This window comes from Bison bison, unplaced genomic scaffold, assembly GCF_000754665.1.
Source record: "Bison bison bison isolate TAMUID 2011002044 unplaced genomic scaffold, Bison_UMD1.0 scf7180017864221, whole genome shotgun sequence".
NCBI lineage: Eukaryota > Metazoa > Chordata > Mammalia > Artiodactyla > Bovidae > Bison > Bison bison.
The window spans coordinates 2073941-2096386 of NW_011494793.1; the positions used below are offsets into that span (position 1 = coordinate 2073941).

Below are 22446 nucleotides of genomic sequence, written 5' to 3' on the forward strand. Positions count from 1 at the left end.
GATTTCAGCTTGTGTTTCATCCACCACCAAATCATCGAGCTGGCCCGCGACTGCCTGGCCAAGTCTGGAGAGGCGCTTGTCACCTCCCGCTACTTCCTGGAGATGCAGGAGAAGCTGGAGCGGCTGCTGCAGGATGTGCGTGGGGGTGGGACGGGGGGGAGTGGATACAGGGTTTTGGCGTCCCCAGGCAGGGCAGGGCAGGACCAGGGGCTGGTGTATGATGCTACCATCCATCTGCTCCCAGGCCCACGAGCGCTCAGACAGTGAGGAAGTTGGCTTCATTGTCCAGCTCGTCCGGAAGCTGCTGATCATCATTTCACGGCCAGCGAGGCTCCTCGAGTGTCTGGTGAGTGTCTTGGCATGTGGCCGGGTGCAAGGCTCAGACCAGGCCCTCAGCAGTCCTGCAGAGGTTAAAAAGAGACAGTCCCCATTGTGTAGGGCTTTGTGAGGAACACTGGGGGCCACCAGACTCGGGCGGGCTTCCCAGAAGAGGGACCAGGAGCTAGGATCCCAGGGACAAGTCAGAGCCACCGGTAAAATGCTTCAGACAGAGGTCAGTGGGGGGAGGTGTGCAAAGGCCTGAAGGTGGGACCAGGCCTTGACTGACCAATCCCTCTGCATCCCCAGGAGTTTGACCCCGAGGAGTTTTACCACCTGCTGGAGGCTGCTGAGGGCCAGGCCCGAGAGGGCCAGGGCATCAAGACTGACCTGCCACAGTACATCATTGGGCAACTGGGCCTGGCTAAGGATCCGCTCCAGGGTGAGCTGGAGTGGGGGCAGGGCCAAAAGAGGAAACTGGGGTGAGAATGCGGACGGGCCAGGGTTCCAGCCTATGCCCGTGTGGCTGCAGCGTGCGCCACACTGTCCTTCCCCTCTGTCTGGCCCTGTCCTCAGCCACCTGCAGGGCACATTTTGGGTAAGGTGCCCAGGATTCCAGGGTAAGGTGGCCACAAGTTGGACCCCCTGACCTGCCAGCTGCCTTGGAGCCTCAGCTTTCTCAATGCTAAATCGAGTTGGGCCAGAGTGCCAGGGAACCACTGTGAGCAGTGGCATTCACTTGAATTCCAAAGCACTTTCCCAATTTCTTCTGTGGCCCGGGAAGTGGGACACGGAGTCAGACAGGGCAATCCATGGGCACAACTGAAACAGCCAGGAACCTCCCCCAAACAGTCAGGACAGGGAAAAAGACATGGTGCTGGGGGAAGCATTGAACTTGAACCTGGCCTGGTCTCGGGGTGGTCAGGGGAGCTCTGGGGAAAGATTGTATTCAAACTGGGGCCTGGAGGATGGAGAAGCGACCGGGTGCGGATCTAGGGGAGAGAGGAAGTGAACCAGGCAGGGGAACCGTGAAGGCAGAGGTTGCGAGACAGGCAAGTGTCTGGCCTTTTGGAAGAGCAGTGAGGAAGGGGTGTGGCTGAGGAAGGGGAGACGGGGTCAGCAGGACCCAGCCGCAGTGGCCGGCACCCACGGGGACCAGGCTGCCACTGTCCCATTTGAAGTTGCAGAGACTGAGGCTCTATGCTGTTCAGCTGGATTCAGGTCCAGGCGTGCCCAAGGCCGGACCACGCTCAGACTAGCTGTCTGGCCGAGACTGTGCTCCGCCAGCGGGGCTGTGGCCGGGGCGGGGCCCCAGTGACGGAGGAAACGGGAAGTGGCCAGGCAGACAGGTGGCAGCTGAGGCTGAGTGCAGATCACCCGCCCAGCGCTGCAGGGGGCCCTCTGAGAGCATGAGGGGCTGCATCAGACCCTGGGCCTCGCTCACCCGAGGCTGTGCTGCCCCGTCTCAGCCTTGCTCTGTGACCATGAGACACTGTCTTCATGGTCACCGTCACCACTGATGTTCACCAGCTGCTCACTCTCACTCAAGACTGCCCCTGCTAAACCCCAGCTGAGGCTGGAGACTAAGGGGGCTCCCCCGGGCCCTGCCCCGAGCTGAGGAGCGTATCAGCCACCACCTAGAGGGCCTGCGTCACAGCGGGTTTTCACGGCCCCGAAGCATGGAGCCAGGATTCAAGATAGCCAGAGCAATCAGAACCTGGGCTTCCCACTGGCCCGTCTAGAAGGTTCCTCAGTCGTTGCTCAGTCCAGCCTCCTGGATTTGACTGAAACCTGGACGCAGTAGGGACTCAACAACAGGATCATGGGAGCTGGTCAGGGGAGGCACTGTCTCCCCATTCCAAGATGAGCCCTGGAGGCCTCAGGAAGTCTCTGGTGGAGGGGCCGCACTCAGAAACCCCATCTGAGGCTCCTCCCACATTTTACAGAGATGGTGCCTCTGAGTCACCTCGATGACAATGGAGGACAGCCACCAGCACCAGAGGAGTCCCCTGAGGTAAGACAGCATGGAGCTTTAGAGCCCCCACGTGTCTTGTTCTTTTGATGGTAGACCAGGTGGCCCTGAGAGGGGCTAGGTTTGCCAGTTGCTGAGGGTTTGTATATAGTAGGTGCTTAATGAATGCCTGTGACTTTGGGAGAAGGTGGGGGCAGGTGAGATTGCCCTGCTGGGAAGGTTGGGCAGGGCAGGGTTGGAGGGGGCACTGGAAAGTGGGATTTTGCAGGCTGTGTAGGAGTTTCCTGGTAGGAGGGCATGCATGGCTTCAGCTAAAATCTCAAACTTGGAGGGTGAGTTTGAGAAGTATGTACAGAAGAAGTAGCATTAGGTGCCAGCTGGGACTTGAGGGCAGGAAGAACACAGCGTGCTCTGAGCTGGGGCAGGACCCTGACCCCTGTTGCCCCACCAGAGTCGTGCCCTGGTCGGTCCTTCACGGAGGAAGCCATGTGAGAGTGACTTCGAGACTATCAAACTCATTAGCAATGGGGCCTATGGGTGAGTCCTTGGGTTCCCCGTAGACCCATTTCTCAGATGCCCTTGGGGATGACTGACGCCCACACAGCCCCTGAGTATGTAGACAGAGAAACAGACCTGCAGAGGGAAGTAAAGGCACAGCCCAGCAGGGACATGGCTTGGAAGGGTTCATCCATGATCTCGGTCCTTACTCGCCCCGAGTGTAGGGTTCTAGGAGTTTGGGGGCTGAGCAAGCGATGGCAGTAGTGCGAGCATTATTTAAATGCCACTTTGACAGATTTGCTTTGGCAGAGGTGGTAGGGGGGAATCCCTCATAGCATAAGACTGTCGTGTGGGGGAGGGCGGAGGGGGAAATTACAGAGGGGGCTTATGCATCCAGGCTAAAGTGTTAGCAACGCGGTGGGGAGTTGCTGAGTCAGAGAGCTCCATCAGGCGGAAGCAGCTTGGGGTTTTCATAGCCCCAGCATTTACCTTATCTGAGGGTATGCAAAACCAACAGGCTCTAAATGGCTAAAAATCTGCTTATTTGAGTTGTAATGGACACAATTTGAGTTTGTGCCAGCGAGGCTTCTGAACTAACGGGTCTCAGCCAGCTGTGAAGAAATAAACAACCTAGGAGCTGTCTTTGACTCTTCATATGACACCAGGGAGTGTGGCTTAAACCCTCGGAGAGGCTGCCTGGGTGGAGGGCACAGGCCAAGGCATGGCGTGTGGGCTTCTGGACCCAGGTCAGGTCCCGGTGCCTGCCGGGGCTTCAGCAGGCCCCCCACCCCCGCTGCAACCCCACCCCAGGGCCGTCTACCTGGTGCGGCACCGGGAAACGAGGCAGCGTTTTGCCATCAAGAAGATCAACAAGCAGAACCTGATGCTGCGCAACCAGATCCAGCAGGTCTTTGTGGAGCGTGACATCCTCACCTTCGCCGAGAACCCGTTCGTGGTCAGCATGTTCTGCTCGTTCGAGACCCGGCGCCACTTGTGCATGGTCATGGAGTATGTGGAAGGTGTGGTCACGAGGGCTTGCCTGCCTCCAGCAATGGGGAGCTCACCCCTTATCCAGGAGACAGTCTCTTCTTTGACCCAGCTAGAGTCTGCTCTGTCCTCCATGGGGTCCCAGCCTGCCTTGGTGAGAGGAAGGGCTCAGTCTGCAGTGGGGGACCCAGCAGTGGGGTTGGAGATGGGGAAGCCCAAAGACGAGTGTGAAGGCAGAAGCCTAGGGGATAGGGTAGGGGTAGGATGGACAGCCTAGGCAGAGGGGACTGGTGGGCAGAAGCTTGGAGGCTGGAATAAAAGCAAGGGAGGTCAGGAGGTGTGGGTTGGAAGGACTAGGATGGTTGGAAGCCAGGCTGAGGAATTGTAGGATCAGGTTTCCAGCTCAGGAAAGAATAGTATCTTCAGGTAATGGCAGGAACAAGCATTTACCAAGGTAGCTGCCAGTCAAGGAGAGGGAGCATGCACTTAGGAGGCACCAGCTCTGTACAAGGGAAGGGGCTGTGCACTTAACAAAGCTGCTGCCTGCCCAGGGCAAATCAGAAAGTAGGGTCTGCATCCCCTCCTGCCCCTACCAGCTCCCCACCCCAATTCAGGACAGACTGGGGACACTGTGCCGGAGGTGGGGAGGGCAGGTGGGTACAAGTCTAGGCACAGCTGCAGAACCAAGGATCTCTGCAAGCGTGTCCACGCTTCTGCAGGTGGCGACTGTGCCACGCTCCTGAAGAACATGGGCCCGCTGCCTGTGGACATGGCACGCATGTACTTCGCCGAGACGGTGCTGGCACTGGAGTACCTGCACAACTACGGCATCGTCCACCGGGACCTCAAGCCTGACAAGTGAGTGACGGGGACCCCGGGAGCGGGGCCTCTGGAGTGGGTCTGGGGCTGCTCGGAAGCACCATTATCTGGATCCCGCTGGCATCATGGGGCCCCGGCGGCGAGCAGATAATTAATAGATGCCTGCTATGTGCAGGGGAAAGACAGTGCACTTACGGAGGTGCTCTGGCAAAGAGGGTGCCCATGCACTCGAGCACTGCTACAATGTAACGGAAGTGAACTTGACTATATGAGGCACCAGCTGTATACAAAGGGCAGGGCCATGCACTGTGCAAAACCTCATGTGTGAAGAAAGGGACTGTGCGTGTCTTGAACACCTGGTGTGTACTAGTGCAGGGAAGAGAGTCTGGGGCTGTTTATTTCAGTCTAGCGTCTAGTAAGCACCTATTGAGTGCCAGGCCCTCTGTGAGTGGCTGGAAAACACGCGTGTGAGTGTGAATGACCCCTCAGGCTTTGTAACCCCTCCATAATTTTCAAAGCACTCTCCTCCTGCATTGAGCACCTGCTGTGTACACAGGAAAGGGCTGCTCTTATATCAAGTACCCTCTGGACATCAGGCAGGACATGCGAGTCTCAGGTACTTGCTGTGTGGAGGTGTGAACGTAAGCATCAAGAGTCGGCATGTTTTAGACTTACTTTCCTGGTGGCCCAGTGGCTAAGACACAGCAGGTTACACAGGTTCGTTCCCTGGCTGGGGAACTAAGATCCCACGTGCTGTGCTGCGCGGGGTGGCCAATGATTAGTTAATTCAGAGAGTCTGCATGTTTTCAGGCCATCTTGTATTTTGCAAATGGCTTAGAAAACAAAACACATGTGTTTGCACTTGCTGTCTACCTTGGGCCCAGATGGCGGCATAACTGACTCCTCACACACTGATGACTTTTGAGTTTCTAAAGCGCCTTTTTTTGCTGGTGTGTATTTATTGGTCACCAGCTGTGTAGAGGTGATCAGAGCACCTCTGCTTAATAAGTGTGTTATTAAGCGAGGACTGCGGAGAAGGCCATGGCAGCCCACTCCAGTACTCTTGCCTGGAAAATCCCATGGACGGAGGAGCCTGGTAGGCTGCAGTCCATGGGGTCGCTAAGAGTCGGACACAACTGAGCGACTTCACTTTCATTTTTCACTTTCATGTATTGGAGAAGGAAATGGCAACCCACTCCAGTGTTCTTGCCTGGAGAATCCCAGGGACTGGGAAGCCTGGTGGGCTGCCGTCTGTGGGGTCGCACAGAGTCGGACACGACTGAAGCGACTTAGCAACAGCAGCAGCAAGCAAGGACTGTGTGTCAGGCCCTGAACACTGCAACTATCTTTTTATATGAAGTGTTTATGTTGAGGTCAGCATGGAATGAACACCTGCTGTATACTGGGGACAGGGGTCCTTTTCTCCAATGAAGGTACTTGCCGTGTGGAGTTGTGAACCTGAGCCTTAAGAGCCCTGCATGTTTTCAGGGCATCTTGTAGTTTGCCAGAGGCTTAGAACAGCGGTGCCCAGCCTTTTTGGCACCAGGGACCCGTTTCATGGAAAATAATTCTCTCACGGACCAGGGTGGCACGGAACGGTTCCGGGGTGATTCCAGTGCATTATATATGTTGTGCACTTCACTTCTATTACTACATCAGTTCCACCTCAGATCATCAGGCGTTAGATACTCGAGGTTGGGGACCCCTGGCTTAGGAAACAAGCAAATGTGTAGTTGGCGCCTGTTGTATACCTAGGCCTCTATGCTCCATGTCCTCTGGCTGCTTGCTTTGTGCCCATCAGACCTCTTTGCGATCATCCTGGACTGGGGTCTTCCCAGTGTTCCCGAGGCAGGACTGGCCCCTCCCATGCTCACGACCCTCATCTGCAAAACGGGATGGGAAGGGGTCCAGCCCCAGAGGGTTCAGGGAGGGATAGGTCCCCACAGTTGGTGCTGGAGATAAATAATTTTTCCTTTGCAGTTCAGAAAATTTCAGGTACACCCCAAGTCAAGAGAAGGTGCATTCATTTGCTAGGGCTGCCCTAACTAAGGGCTTAAACAACAAGAAATTTATTCTTGGGACTTCCCTGGCTGTCCAGTGGTTAAGACTCTGCACTTCCACTATAGTAGGCGTGAGTTCGATCCCCGGTTAGTGAACTGAGATCCCACATGCTGTGCAGTGTGGCCAAAAATAAATTAACTAATTAAAGTTTTTTTAAAAGAAATTTACTCTCTCAGTTCTGGAGGCTAGAAGTTCAAGATCAAAGGGTCAGCTCCCTTTGAAGGTACCAGAAAGGATGTATCCAGGCTTCTCTCCTGCCTTCTGGTGGTTCCTAGGCTGTGGTGGCATAATTCTAACCTTTGCGTGGTGTTCCCCACTGTGTGCAAGTCTGTGTCCAAATCCCCGCTTTTTATAAGGACTCCAGTCCTGCTGGAATTGTGGTCACCTGGTGGCACAGCGGGCAACGAATCTGCCTGCAATGCAAGAGCCTCAGGAGACGCAGGTTCGATCCCTGGGTCAGGAAGATCCCCTGGAGGAGGGCATGGCAACCCACTCCAGTATTCTTGCCTGGAGAGTCCCTGTGGACAGAGGAGCTTGGCGGGCTACAGTCCATAGGGTGTCAAAGAGTTGGACACAACTGAGCGACTAAGCACAGCATAGCACAGCAGCTAGCTATGTACTCCAGAATGACCTCATCTTAAGTAATGACATTTGCAGTGACCCCGTGCCCAGATAAGACCCCATCATAGTTCCTGGGGGTTAGGAGCTCAGCATGTGAAGTTGGGGGATACACAGTTCAGTCCATAACGGAAGAGGGGTACAGCGTCCCACCCCCACAGCTGTCAACATTCATCCAGTCCAGTTTCCTCCCAGGCCATTCAGTCCTCCCCACTGGGTGAGTTGAAGCAAATTCCAGGCATTGTCTCATTTTCTCTGTGACAAGGAAACAAATTTTTAAATACCACATATAGTCAACATTCAAGAAATGAACTTTTTAAAAAAGATTTATTTATTTGTTATTTTATTTTTATTTGGCTGCACCGGGTCTCAGCTGCAGTTTGTGGGATCTAGTTCCTTTAGCAGGGATCGAACCCGGGCACCTTACATTGGGAGCGTGGAGTCTTAGCCACCCGACCACCAGGGCAGTCCCAGGAAATGAATGTCTTTGAGGCAGGGACATGCCCATAGGCACTCAGGAAACACTGGTTTGTCTTAGCAGAGCATGGCCAAAGGCCTGCTATGAGGCCTTGGTTTTTGGAGGGAATTGGCTTAGCTGGTAGCTACACCAAAGTGTTTCTTCCACAGCTGGTATACACAGTAGTTGCTTAAGAAGCATCATTTTAAAAAACAAACAAGAACCAGCAGAGGCATGGAGTGGGCACACAGAATTGTTTCTTTCTAGAGTGGAGGTATGCAGTAGGTGTCAAATAAATGACTCCTGCAACTACTTGGATACAAACAGTGAATTCTCCAGAAATTTATTTATTTATTTTAAAATACATTTTCAAATACTTGTATTTACTTATTTTTGGCTGTGCTGGATCTTGGTTGCTGCATGGGCTTTGCTCTAGTTGCGGCGAGTGGAGGCGCCTCTCTAGTTGTGCTGCTCAAGCTTCTTCTTGTGGCGGCTCCTCTTGCTGCGGAGCACAGGCTCGAGGGCTCACGGGCTTCAGGAGCTGCAGTTCCCGGGCTCTAGAGCGCAGGCTCAATAGTTGTGGCGCCTGGGGTTAGTTGCTCCGTGTCCTGTGGGATCTTCCTGGACCAGGGATCAAATCTGTGTCTCCCGCACTGGCAGGCAGGTTCTTTACCTCTGAGCCACCAGGGAAGCCCCTATTTATTTGTTTCTCATTTTATTTATTTTTGGTTGTACCTTGTGGTATGCACAATCTCAGCGCCCAGACCAGGGACTGAACCCATGCCCTCTGCCCTGGGGGCACAGAATTTTAACCACTGGGCCACTGGGGAAGTCCTGCAGATATTTATTTTTAAATGGGCAGGTGTACCCAGGAGGTGCATGAAAACATGACTTTATAAAGCTGATGCATGTGATTTTTATCACTTAAAATATTTATATATTTAAACTTGCAAGAGAACAGGAACAGCAGCGTACATGATAGGTGTGTGAGTTTTAAACAACTGGTGCACCCATGAGGGGCACAAATATTTCTAAAGACATGTTCACTTCACAGTAGGTGCTTGCACAATATTTAATTTGTTAAAAATAATGGCTGTAGGTACAAAAATATACTGTAGCTCTCCTGCTAGGAGGTGTTCAGGAAATGTTTTATTGCCTAGTGGGGAGATGCCATGATTCTCAGGAACTTAATTTTTGCACAGCAAAGTATACAGTAGGTGCTCAACGGTAATACCCGACGCACCCAGAAGGTGCACAGAGATGTTTGCCAAATTTGTAATGTTCCCCAAGAACCTCTGTTTCTTTCAGTAATGTAATCAGGCGTAGGACGTGCGTTCCGACCCTTGGTGGGGTTGGGCTACCTTGGATGGGACAAAGTTCGTGATGGGGGGCGGCAGGAGCAGCCAAGTACCCCCCAGCCCTGAGCGCCCCACCCACCTGCCCACAGCCTGCTCATCACCTCACTTGGCCACATCAAGCTCACTGACTTCGGCCTGTCTAAGATTGGGCTCATGAGTATGGCCACCAACCTCTACGAAGGCCACATCGAGAAAGACACCCGGGAGTTCGTGGACAAGCAGGTGGGCAGCCTCCCCCTGCCCAAAGCCCAGCCCCGGGCCATGGGGAGACTCTGCAGCAGAAAGGCGTATGTGAACCCTTCCCGTGATTCTCCCCACCCTCCCTTCCCCGACTGGGAGCCGCCCTCAGTTTCCCTGTCCCGCCCGGCCCAGGTATGCGGGACGCCTGAGTACATCGCCCCCGAGGTGATCTTCCGCCAGGGCTACGGGAAGCCAGTGGACTGGTGGGCCATGGGCGTCGTCCTCTATGAATTCCTGGTGGGCTGTGTGCCCTTCTTCGGCGATACCCCCGAGGAACTCTTTGGCCAGGTGGTCAGTGGTGCGTTCCCCACCCCCGTGGCCCAGGTTTCATCCCTGTGTCGGGGAGGGGAGCAGCCCCCGTGTGGATAGATTGGGCACCTTTGGCATGCCAGGCCCTGGCTGAGCACTGGAGATACAGCCAAGGGCAAGATGGACAGTAAGGGAGATAAATAAGCAAACTATGGAGGGACTTTCCTTGTGGTCCAGTGGTTAAGACTCCACCTTCCTGTGCGGGGCTAGGGGTGGGGGGTTCGATGCCTCTCGGGGAGCCAAGATCCCGAATGCCCCCCTGGTGTGGCCAAAAAAAACCACAAAACTGTAGAACAATCAGAGGCAAAAATGCAGAGGAAGAAAAGAAGCAGGAAGAAGGGAGGGCGTGGGGTGGCAGGTGTGGGGTGGTTAGTCACTCAGTCACACCTGACTCTTTTGCGACCCTATGGATTGTAGGAGCCCAAACGGGCTCCTCTGTCCATGGGATTTTCCCAGGCAAGAATACTGGAGTAGGTTGCCGTTTCCTCCTGTAGGAGCTCTTCCCAACCCAGGGATTGAACCTAAGTCTCCTGGGTCTTCTGCATGGCAGTGCAGGGAAGCCCCAGGTGTGGGGTAGAGGAGCTGTATTAAAAGAGTCACAGAGAATGACACTGGGGTGACATGTGAGCAGAGTTTAAAGGAGCAAGAGATGGAGGAAAGGAAGGTGCTCAAGGCAGAGAGCGTGGCCAGAGCAAAGGCTGTGAGGGACCAAAGCTGGAATGCTGAAGGAGCAGAGCAGGCTGATGGCTTGGAGTGCAGAAAGCAGAAGGGCTAGGAGATGCTAGGAAGCACTAGCCCAGCTTCCTCACTCTCTCCTCTCACTTCAGACGAGATCATGTGGCCAGAGGGAGAGGAGGCCCTCCCAGCCGATGCCCAGGACCTCATCACGAGGCTGCTCCGACAGAGCCCACTGGACCGCCTGGGCACTGGTATGTTGGAGTGGGTGGGCCAGAGGCTGGAGTAAGCATGAGCTCTATTTGAGAGGCTGCATAGAGGAAGGGGACTTGAAGCTGGGGTTTTGAAGGATGCATATGAGCTCACTAGGAACTTGCATAAGACTGAAAGTAGCTGGGTCTAGTGCAGACATGGGGCACTGAGGCTGTGTATGGGAGCCCGCCAGGTCACCATGGGCTGTGTCCTAAGGTCCCTAAGGACCAGCGCAGTGGGTCCCACTGTCCAAGTTTCCCCAGCCACCAAAATGGTGATAAGAGGATTATTTAATACTGATGCAGCCACCCAGTATGTGGCCACTACGGATCACTTTCAGGATGAAACTTGGCCACTGGAGAGGACCACGAGCGCTGAGGTTGGGGAACAGGATACATTTGTGCAGTCGACTCTGCTCATTGGGGTAGAAACATGTGGACAGGGGCCCTGGAAGGAATCTCTCCTGAGGTCCTGGGGTTTCTCCGGGTGTTGGGATCTCAGAATCCAGCCGAGGGAAGATCAGGGCCTAGGTTTTAGCCCTACCTTGGTTCCCCTCTGGGCTCTTAAACGATGGCTGTTTTCCCTTCCCATCTTTGTGGCTCTGCGCTGGCCAAGTTGGGGTTCATAATGGCCTAGGGGGTCGTGGGGGGTGGGGCCCAGCAGGGCTCAGCTGGCTTTGTCTGCAGGAGGCACCCACGAGGTGAAGCAGCACCCCTTCTTCTGGACGCTGGACTGGGCCGGGCTTCTGCGACACAAGGCCGAGTTCGTGCCGCAGCTGGAAGCGGAGGACGACACCAGCTACTTCGACAGTAAGCGGGGGCCCAGGAGACGGGCTGTGCTGTCCCGTACTCTCCTAGGGCAGCAAGGGGTCTCTGCCAGGGTCCCCATCCCAGCTCGGCGCCTCACACTGGGCCTGGAGCTTCTGACTTGCTGAGCTTTCCAGGACTCTGGGCATATGTGTGCTGGCTGCCCCACCCCTACCCCCCCACACACACCCCCTGCTAGGATTTCCTTTGCATCTGAGCTCAGGTACTGCAGTGCCCCCTCAGGTTTCAGGAGGGGACACCAAGCTACTTAGGGTGGCAGACCCTTTTCTGGGATCCCGCATCAGGTTCGGCCTCCTGAATCTCAGTCCTGACCAGGCATGGAACCTTGCCTGTCATACAAGAGGGTGGGCTGCCTCACTCAGCTTGGGTGGAGGTGCTCCCCTCAAGCACTTCAGATGGGCTCAGACAAATCTCCCTCTTCCTGCGTGGGGCTCTGGCCAATCCCAGAGTAAATGCTCTTGGCTTCCAGCGCCTCCTCCAGAACTGGATGTGTGACCTTGAGCATGTCAGAGGTCCTCTGTGAACGTCTGTTTCCTTTTCTGTAAAATGAGGAACATCTTTTATGTTTGAGCTGTGCAGTGTTACCTAGCTCTAGGGGACCCATCTCAAGAGTGAGGAAACTGAGACACAGGAATTCCTATCCACGGCCCCACAACTTTTAGGGACACACCTGAGATTTATTCCCAGACACTAAATCTGCCAGGGGTTCCCTGGTGGCTCACAGGTAGAAAATCCACCTGCCAATTCAGGAGACGTGGGTTTGATCCCTGAGTCGGGAAGATCCCCTGGAGGAGGGCACACAAACCCTTCCAGTATTCTTGCCTGGGAAATCCCATGGACAGAGCAGCCTGGCAGGCTACAGTCCATGGGGTCGCAAAGAGTCGAACATGAATGAGCAACTAAACAGCAGCTGAATCTGCCACCCAAGCCTCCTCTGCCCTTAAACGTACCAGGCATAGTCCCACCTCAGTGCCTGTGCTCTGACGGTGTCTCCCCACCCGGGAGCCCTCCCCACATCACCCCTGTGTCCACCTCCGGGGATCAGGTGGGTGATGCCTTTCCCTCCTGCAGCCCGCTCGGAACGTTACCGCCACCTGGGCTCTGAAGATGACGAGACTAACGATGAGGAGTCATCCACAGAGATCCCCCAGTTCTCGTCCTGTTCCCACCGCTTCAGCAAGGTGAGCCCGGGATCCTGGGTGTAGCTGGCACTCAGGAAACAGGGCAAGGTGTTTGTTTGGGGTTGTTTTGTTTCTTTGGGCTGTGTCAGGCCTTAGTTGCGGCATGTGGAATATTCACTGCAACCTGTGGGCTTCATCTCTAGCTGAGGTGCACGGGCTCAGCAGCTCACGGGCTTAGTTGCCCTGAGGCATATGGAAGCTTAGTTCCCCATCTTGGGAATCAAACCCGTGCCCCCTGCATTGCGAGGGGATTCTTAACCACTGGACCATCAGGGGAGTCCCTGTTTGGGTTTTTGGTTTTTTTTTTTAATTTTTGTTTTCATTGTAGTGAAATATATATAACATAAAATATACTATTTTAACTTTTTTAAACTGTACAGTCCAGTGACATTTAGTACATTCACAGTGTTGTGCAACCATCACAACATTTATCTGGTTCCAGAACATTCCATCATGCCCAAAGAGCAACTTTGTACCTGTGGGCAGCCACTCCTTACTTCCTCCTCCTGTCTCCCCCTCCCTCACCCCTGCTTTCTGTTTCTATGCATTTACCTGTTCTGGACATATCACATACATGATGTATGTATGTGATACATATCATGTATCACCCAGTCCAGCGTCCAGAAGAAGGGGTGCTGCTTCACCTCGTGGGTGCCTCCTGCAGACAAGGCTGGCTGAGCCCTGCTGATCCCCACCCCCCACGACCCCCTGGGCCAATTATGAGCCCAAACTTGGCTAGCACAGAACCACAGAGATAGGAGGGGAAAACCAGCCGTTGATTAAGAGCCTGGAGGGGAACCAAGCTAGGGCTAGAACCTAGGCCCTAATCTTCCCTTGTCTGGATTCTGAGATCCCAACATGCGGAGAAACCGCAGCACCTCAGGAGAGATTCCTTCCGGGGCCCCTTTCCACGTTTCTACTCCATACACTCTGTGGGCTTTCGTGTCTGGCTTCTTCTTCTTCTTTTTTTAATATTTATTTATTTGTCTATGTGGGCTCTTAGTTGCAGTGCATGGGATCTAGTTCCCTGACCAGGGATCAAATCCCGGCCCCCTGCGTTGGGAGCTCAGAGTCTTAGCCACTGGACCACCAGCCAAGTCCCAGGCCTTTTTTTTTTTTTTGGCTTCCCTGCATGGCTTGTAGGATCTTAGATCTCTGACCAGGGATTGAACCCAGCAGCAATGAGCACTCGGAGTCCTAACCACTGAATCACTAGGGAAGTCCCTGTTTCTGGCTTCTTAAGGCTGATCTACGTGACAGCGTGTCAGTATTTCACTCCTAGTTATGGCTGAGTAATATTCCACCGTGTGACTGGACCACAGTTTTGTTTATCCGCTCATCAGTTGATGAACCATTTTGCCTTTTTCCACTTTGGGGCAATTGTGAATAGACCTGCTATGCTAGGTGTTACTTTATAGCGTCATTAGCTTCACTCAAGTTCCTTCCTTTGTTTATAATTGGATCAGAAAACCTGCACAGGGACTTCCCTGGCGGCCCAGTGGTTAAGACTCCAAGCTTCCACTGCAGGGGGCATGGGTTCAATCCCTGGTGGGGGAACTAAGAGCCTGCATGCCGTGCAGCATGACCTAAAAAACCCCCCAAAGCCTGCACTGCTTATGGGCCTGGGGCCCACGGGTGGGAAACTTCAGCCGGGGCCCCTTGGTAACCAGGCCTGTCAGAGCCTCAGTCTCTCCATCTGTACAGTAGGGTAAAGACACTGTGTCTTTAAAGAAGTGGTGAGAAAGGATTTGAGGAAATGACTCAGAAGCGTCAGGCATGTAGGAAGCACTCAACTGAGCCATCCCCCAGGGATGCGGTTGTTGTGACTGTTATTTTTAATTGCTTTCCAGGTCTATAGCAGTTCTGAGTTCCTGGCCGCCCAGCCCACCCCAACCTTCGCTGAACGGAGCTTCAGTGAGGACCGGGAGGAAGGGTGGGAACGCAGCAGCGAGGGGAACTATGGGCGCCGGCTGAGCACCACTGAGGTCCGGTAGGTGGGCTGGGGAGTGGAGCCTGCTGGGAGGTGGAGCCACCAAACCCAACATTGGAAAGAGCTGCCCAGTGGCCCAGTAGAAAAGGGTCACACATATTGGCCAGCCTATCAGACCCCTGCCAACCTGGCCTCTATCATCTCTCCCTTTGGATTTGCATTCCTAACCATACTAAAGGTAAAAGCAGCCATATACCATCATGCTTCTAGGCTTTTGCTTGTTTCCTCTGCCCAGAATGCTCTTTGCTTATGCTCACGAAGTCTCATTCATCTGTCAAAGTCCAGACTCAACACAAATAATCAGTGTCTGTTTGAGGAGGGGCATTGGAAGCTGGGTTTTAAAAGATGAATAGCAGTTCTCTGGGCAGTCACAGAGGATGGAGCAGGCACAGGGAGCTCACTTTGTCTTTACAGATTACCTCTGACTCTAGGCTGAGGGTTAAGATGCAGCCACTAGAGGAGACTGGGTGCTCTGGGGTGAGGGCACCAGGCAAGTGTGACACAGGCTGTTCCCCACTACAGGCTGAGATCCTGCACATCTTCTGGTTCATCTTGCCACTCATCCTCCTCCCAGCCTGAGCGGGGCCCTAGCCCATCTCTCCTGAACACCATCAGCCTGGACACGATGCCCAAGTTTGCCTTCTCATCAGAGGATGAGGGAGCTGGCCCTGGTCCTGTGGGCCCCAAAAGGCCCATCTTCATTCTCGGGGAGCCCGATGCTCCCCCAGAAACCACCCCAGTGATACCCAAGCCCTCCAGCCTTTCTGGTAGGTAGAATCCAGGATGGGAGCAGTAGTCTTATGGCAAATTTCCCACAGGAGGGACTATTTAAGATGGGTTTTGAAGGATGAGTAGGAGTTCTCTAGAGAGAACATTCACTTGTCTAACACAGGCCTCAGTCTAGGGATGATACCCTCAGCTTCAGTGGATCAGGACAGGAGAGAGGAATTGAACTGGGGAGCTCTGAGAGTGGGAGTAGGAATCTAACTGGAATGAGGGGAAGGCTTCGTGAAGGAGGGGACCTGAAGAATGGAGGTTCCCAGGGAGAGCAGTGCAGGAAGGGTGTGCAAGAAAAGGGAACAGCCTGTGTAACAGCCAGGAGACTGGACCGTGTGCATGCCGACCAGGAAGGAAGGGGCTTTGCCTTCTGAGGGCAGAAGGGCCACATGGTAAGCTGGAGGGTGGGGCAGACTAACCCCCGACCCTGTTGTCCCTCACAGCTGACACCGCCGCCCTCAGCCATGCGCGCCTACGAAGCAACAGCACCGGTGCACGACACTCCACGCCACGGGCCCTGGATGCTGGCCGGGGCCGCCGCCTCGGGAGCCAGAGAGACTCTGCCCCCGAGAAATCCAGGACCTCCCCCAGCGGAGGCCGTGTGCCCAAGTCAGCCTCGGTGTCCGCCCTGTCGCTCATCATCACAGCAGGTAACACCCATGGCCCAGCCTTGTCTTGGTGTGCCTGCCCACATCCATTTTTAACTACAGGGTGGAGGCAGTTTTGGCCAGTGGCAGCTGGCAGGGGTCCTTCCAGGTGATGTGGGGGCTGCTGTTTACGGCTAAGCCCAGGAGAGGGGAAGCAGCAGGGGGAGGGGACTGGCATTCTTGGCAGTGGGCACTGCATGTGCCAAGACTTGAAGGGGAGGGGGAAGGTGTCTGGGGGCATTGAAGCAGCAGCAAAGCAGCCAGAGTAATCAGTACGGGAACTTCCCTGGTAGTCCAGTGATTAAGACTCTGTGCTCCCACTAGAGGGGGCATGGTTCGATCCCTGGAAGGGAACTAAGATCCTACAGGCCGCGTGGTGGTCAAAAAACAAAAACATGAAACAGCCATCAGTGTGCAGGGGGAGGGGAAGGTGCCTTGTGAGGGGCCCCCCAAGGCAGTGACCCCCTCCCTGAACCTTGTCCCTGCAGATGATGGCAGCGGTGGCCCCCTCATGAGCCCCCTGTCCCCACGCTCACTGTCCTCTAACCCATCGTCCCGCGACTCCTCTCCAAGCCGAGACCCTTCCCCCGTGTGTGGCAGCCTGCGGCCCCCCATCGTCATCCACAGCTCAGGCAAGAAGTACGGCTTCAACCTGCGGGCAATCCGCGTCTACATGGGCGACAGTGACGTCTACACTGTGCACCATGTGGTGTGGGTAAGTTGGCCCTGGGATGGGCAGGAACAGCCGGACCTGGTTGGAGTCCAGCTCTGCCCTGGTGCGGGGCTTTCCTTGCAGAGCTGCGTTTGTTAGTCTGGGAAAGCTGGGAAACCAGGCAGAGTGGAAGCATCAGCTCGCTGGGGGCCCGAGGCTGACTCAGCTGGGCTGGGGTCTCTGTCTGTGGGGCCCAGACCACTGACCGTCTGCCCCCCGTGCCCCGCTACCCCCACCCCAGAGTGTGGAGGAAGGAAGCCCTGCCCAGGAGGCAGGTCTGCGAGCTGGGGACCTGATCACCCACATCAATGGGGAGTCCGTCCTGGGACTGGTGCACATGGACGTCGTGGAGCTGTTGCTGAAGGTGCGGCCCTCTTCCCCCTACTCCCGCCACCCACCCCGGCCTACCCATAGGGCTCTGAGCCCCCACCCCTGGTCCATCCTCAAAGTACCCTGATCTCCCCGCGCTGCTCCTGTAACCCCCGTCCCCTCCCCTTTGTCTCAGGTGCCGATTCCGTGTGGTTCTCCCCCTCCAACCACAGCATTCCACCTGGGCCCTGCATTCTTCTCCCCTCTGCTTCTTTCTTCTCTTTTTCTTCCTTCTTTTTTATTTTTTTGGCCAAGTGGCATGCGGCATCTTAGTTCCCTGAACAGGGCTCAAACCCGCACCCCCTGCAGTGGAATTGCAAGTCCTAATCACTGGACAGCCAGGAAAGTCCCAGCTTCCTTCTTTAGCCCTCTTATATCACCCCTCATAGCCACTCCTCCAGGAAGCCCCCTGGGGCCCCACTCCTGACCTTCCCTCTGGCCCACCTTGACCCTGTGGGGGTGGTATCTGGGCCATCTTTGCCTCCTGCCTCCTTGAGGGCTGAGGCCCAGGGGAGGAAAGGTGGGCACAAGTGAGGAGGCAGGCCACTGGTTGGATAGCTCCTGGGACCAGTGGGTGAGTCGATGGCTCATTGGATGGATGGACAGATGGCACACATCCATCTTTGGCCCAGTGAGTGCGGAGGCCATTAGTTGAGAAATGGGTGGTTAGGATCCAGGGCTTTTGATGGACGAGTAGGTGGGTGGAGGTATCACTGGCTAGGAGGCACACTGGCGACCCCTCGCCATCCTTCCTGCAGAGTGGCAACAAGATCGCCCTTCGGACCACAGCACTGGAGAACACGTCCATCAAGGTGGGCCCCGCGCGGAAGAATGTGACCAAGGGCCGCATGGCGCGCAGGAGCAAGCGGAGCCGAAGGCGGGAGACACAGGACCGGTGAGCGGTGGGCTGGCCCCCGTGGAGGGTTGATGCAGGACTCGTGGCATGGTTGGGCAGCCCCGGCCACTGGAGGGCGGGACTTGTGGAGAATCTGGGTTTCTAACCCCTAGGCGGAAATCGCTCTTCAAGAAGATCTCAAAACAGTCGTCCGTGCTGCACACCAGCCGCAGCTTCTCCTCTGGCCTCCACCAGTCCCTGTCGTCCAGCGAAAGCCTCCCAGGCTCCCCCACCCACAGCCTGTCCCCCAGCCCCACCACACCCTGCCGCAGCCCGGCTCCCGATGCCCCAGCAGGTGGGTGCACCCCCCAGAACCATCCTGGGAAGAAGGACCACACGGGGCTGCAGTGGTTGGCCCAGGGAGGGGGGGCGAACAGAGTTGGAAGGATGAAGTGACGTGATGAATGACTGCCTCAAAGGCAGCCTGGGGTGGGCAGGGCGGGTGTGAGGGCAGGGAAAGGCGTGTCCAGCAGAAGGGAACATCACAAGCAATGGGCGTCTAGATAAGAGGGATGCGGAAGCTAGAGGGAGGCTAGGCAGAGGGGATTGGGGGATGGATCAAGCCAAAGAGCTGGGCTTAAATTGGGGTGGGGGACAATAGGGAGCCACAGAGAGTGAGTGAGCCAGAGAAGATATGGAAGGATAGTTCTAGAGCAGGAAAGGATGGTCCCCCTGAGGTTCCCCAGTCTGTGAGAGACAGCCAGAGATGGACATCCCTGTTTCCACTGGGTTAGCATCAGTCTAGAGGGAGAGAGAGACAGGCTGAGGCAGTCCACAGAGGAAGGAAGGCATCCTAGAGGAGAGCCACAGAGCTGCTCTCCCAGGAAGCCCTCCCTGCCTTCTGAGGGCCCCACTGCTGTCTCTCTCTCTCTAGCCTTCCCTGACCTCAAGGGGCTGGGGTTATCTATGCCATCGTTGCCCTCCTTAGACCCCTAGACCAGCCTCTGAGGCTGAGGCCTAGGGGTGGAGAGTGGGTACAGGCAGAGGCAGGGCCCTTATTGGATAACTTCCTGAACCAGTGGGTAGATGGCTCATGGGATGGACAGATGCACAGTGGACAGGTACCTTTGGCCGAATGATTTGGTGGGACATTTAGATAAGAAGTGGGTGAAAAGGTGCTAGAGCTTTGATGGTTGAATAGGAGTTTACCAGATCTAAGCCAAAGGAAGAACCCGTGCAGACAAAGGGAAAACCAGGCCTGATAGGTGACCACATGCCTGGAAATTATATGGGCTTTGCAGTCAGTCCCAGGGCCCACCTCGAGGCTGGGACATTGAGACTGGTGGCCTGACCCTCCGCTGTCACCCGCAGACACAGCGTCTCCACCCAGTATATCCCCAAGCTCCAGCAGCCCTGCATCTCCAGCTGCCGCTGCCCACCCCCGCCCCACCTCCCTGCATGGCCTGGCCGCCAAGCTCGGGCCACCTCGCCCCAAAGCCGGCCGCCGCAAGTCCACCAGCAGCATCCCACCCTCCCCACTGGCCTGCCCACCTGTGCCTGCACCCCCACCCCGCTCACCCTCACCCCTGTCAGGGCACCCGCCTGTGCCTGCCCGATCCCCAAGGCTGCGCCGAGGCCAGTCAGCTGACAAGCTGGGTACAGGTGAGCGACTGGACGGGGATCTGGGGCGCCGCAGCCGAGGGCCGGACTCTGAGCTGGTGATCATGCGACGGCTGCATCTGTCTGAGCGCCGAGACTCCTTCAAGAAGCAGGAGGCTGTGCAGGAGGTGAGCTTTGATGAGCCACTGGAAGAAGCCACTGGGCCACCCACCTTGGTGCCGCAAATTGCTGTGGAGGGTGCTGAGGCTGTGTCAGGAGCCCTTGGACCCTCTGGGAAAGACTAATCTACCTGGCCTCCCCCTGGCCTGGCAGTCAGTGCATTTTCTGTGGAATGTGTTTTCCATAAACTGACACCTGGATGGAGACTGAGCCACCAGCCTTTGACATCTGAAAGAAGAGAGGTCATCGCAGTTCTTGCCGGAAGGTGTAGACAGTGCCTCCTTAATGTCCTGGAGCTGGTCGATCTGGGGCCCGTAGGGGCAGGAATGGGAGACTAGGGTGGCATTGTAAATAGCAGCAAATCCCTGCAACTAATTTATTACTTTTTATAAGCGATAGTCAGACTGAGTCGCCACCCTTAAGGCGGCTGCCCGGGTCTTGCCCCAGGCACCTGGGACCCATTTGTAAACCCTGCCCCCCTAGGCTGAGAAGGAAGCACTTTGGACAAGTCAACGCGTGTTCATGTTTTATGGTTTTTCTGTTCTTTTAAAGTTTTTTTGTGTATTGTGTTACTTAACCCATCCCTGACTTAAGACCCATACATTTGAAGGGATGCAGCCTAGCTTATCAGTCCAGGCCCAGTTTGGATGACTTGGAGAGTCTGTAAACAATTCCCCTCCACCACAAAACGAAGTAATTCTGATGATGGACTGGATTCTGCAGGCCACTTCCCACCATCATGGCCTCCATCTCCAGGCCAGCCTTGCTAGAGTCTGCCTCCAGTTCTGTAGGCTTAGGGGTTGTGGGAACTGGGGCTTTGATGTATGAGTAGAAGTTCACCAAATATAGACAGAGGAGTCATGCACTTCACAGGCAGACACTGATGCCCCAGGAGGCAGAGGCCTCAAAGGGCACTGCCAGGGTAGGGGAAGAATGTCCACCCTGGACAAGATTGTTTTGTATTTGATGCCTACCAGGGTGAGAACTTGACCATGATGTGTCTAAAACACCCCCTGGGAAGTGCCCTCGATATGTCAGAGCCTTGCTGGGATGAAATCCGAATAAGAAAATCCAACTGGGGGTCAGTGAGGCCCAAGGTGCAATCTTGGCTTCACTGGCTCTGGGAAAATGGCTTCCCCACTCTGTGCCTCAGTTTCCTTGTGTTTACAAAACTAATACTAATGACTATTTATTAAGCACCTACTGTATGCCAAGCGCTTTTACTTGTGGCTTCTCCCTCAGTCAGTCTTCAGAAGGCTGGAGGTGGTGTTGTCCTCCCCATAACTAAGGCCTGGCAAGGGGCACAGACATGCCCCACACTTTCCTGGTAAGAGTCATGCAGCCAGCCCGTCCTGGGCATTGTCAAGGGAGCTGTGGAGAATTTGTTGTCAGATACAACAGACTCCAACTCCAAGCCTCTCCCCTGAAATGCTGTGTGACCCACCGGGCATCTCAGAGCCTCCATTTTCCATTGGAAGATGGCTAACGTAATGGCTGTGTCCCACATGATAAGGGCACTTTCCAGGCTCTGCAGCCCACTCTGCGTTCCTTCTGGAGACACCCACACAGCACTGCCTGGTGTTGGAGCTAGATCAAGGCTGTGCATGACTTTTGCTCCCGCCTTCCATCCTGGAGCTGACAGTGAATAAAAGCTCACATTTACAAAGAGGAGGTCCGATGTCTGGATTTCTGAGGGGGTGAGAAAAGGGTAAGGGAAGAATGGGGTGGGGTTGGGATGAAAATGGACCCTTGGCTCAAAGTCACCTGAAGTGGGTTTTGAAGGCTGCTGGGAGTTCACCATTGAGATCCTTCTTGATGCCTTCTCTGATCCAGGGCTCCTGCTACCCTCTCCCGGTTGAGTACCTATCAGGGGCTCTGTCCCTAAAAGCTTCATACAGACACCGTCTGGGCCTTGAAGCCGTGATAATAAATAAGCCATCTTTGCGACCTTTTTATACTGGTCTTCGCTTGGGCTGTGCCCTAAAATTCCCCTCACCACGTCGGAACCCAGCCTGAGCGCGTTCAGATTACTTCTGAAGTGTTAGGAAGGGTCGGAAAGCTTTGGCCACGCCCCTTGTCTCCGAGTGTCTTCGGCTCTTTCCGGAAACAGTCGTACGCCTGTGGGCCGGCATTGGGGTAGTTCTCTCCGCCCGCGAGTTCAGTTGTTTCTAGACGCTCTGGGCTACCATGGAAACCCCGGCTTTGAAGCCTGATCCCTTCTCGGCCCTCAGCTTGTTTCCTGAAAGGTTCAGCTTTCTGTGGCGAGCCCCTTCCACCTAAATGCCACCTTCAGTTCCTTGAGCTCAGGGCCACCTCACTTGCTCTCGGGAGCCGTCCCTGCTTCGGCAGTTTCCAGAAGTGGGTAGTCGCCTCTGGATCTAAGTTCTCAGGGCCTCATTTGAGGTCAAGCCCATTTGGTTCTTTCCAGTAAGTTTCCGAAGTTTCGGGGGCCAGCCTGTTTTGCGAGTCCGGCTGGAGAGCGCTCAGCCGTTTCCACAATCTCGGGCATCTCAGTACAGCCGAGCCTAGCCGAGCCCAGCCTCCGAAAGACTCATCTGACCCGATTGTGTTCGACTGTTTCCGGAAATGATCCGCTGTCTCGGGGCACGTTCGCCCCACAGCACCCTCCAGTCCCGCGGGAGTACGTTCGGCTCTTTCCGGAAGCATTCGGGCGTCCTCTGGCCCTGTCTCGGTCCCAGAGCACTCGCCCGGCCCGAATGCACTCGGCCGTTTCCGCCGGGGGGCGGACCCGACCGTTCGGAACC

The 22446-nt window shown here is 55.3% G+C and overlaps 1 protein-coding gene across 1 annotated transcript in view; it reads left to right on the forward strand.

Moving 5' to 3' along the window:
* MAST3 (microtubule associated serine/threonine kinase 3) overlaps window positions 1-21354 on the forward strand; it is a 26519-nt gene extending 5165 nt beyond the window's left edge. Inside the window, 20 exon segments of the mRNA XM_010845683.1 lie at window positions 9-135; window positions 245-346; window positions 628-760; window positions 2265-2332; window positions 2742-2827; window positions 3599-3807; window positions 4495-4633; window positions 9178-9310; window positions 9461-9626; window positions 10465-10566; window positions 11251-11373; window positions 12463-12572; window positions 14423-14562; window positions 15085-15329; window positions 15783-15989; window positions 16475-16701; window positions 16940-17062; window positions 17826-17962; window positions 18076-18257; window positions 19274-21354. Coding sequence (XP_010843985.1) covers window positions 9-135; window positions 245-346; window positions 628-760; window positions 2265-2332; window positions 2742-2827; window positions 3599-3807; window positions 4495-4633; window positions 9178-9310; window positions 9461-9626; window positions 10465-10566; window positions 11251-11373; window positions 12463-12572; window positions 14423-14562; window positions 15085-15329; window positions 15783-15989; window positions 16475-16701; window positions 16940-17062; window positions 17826-17962; window positions 18076-18257; window positions 19274-19806 — 3292 coding nt within the window. The 3' untranslated portion in view covers window positions 19807-21354.
* Window positions 21355-22446: the final 1092 nt, after the last annotated feature.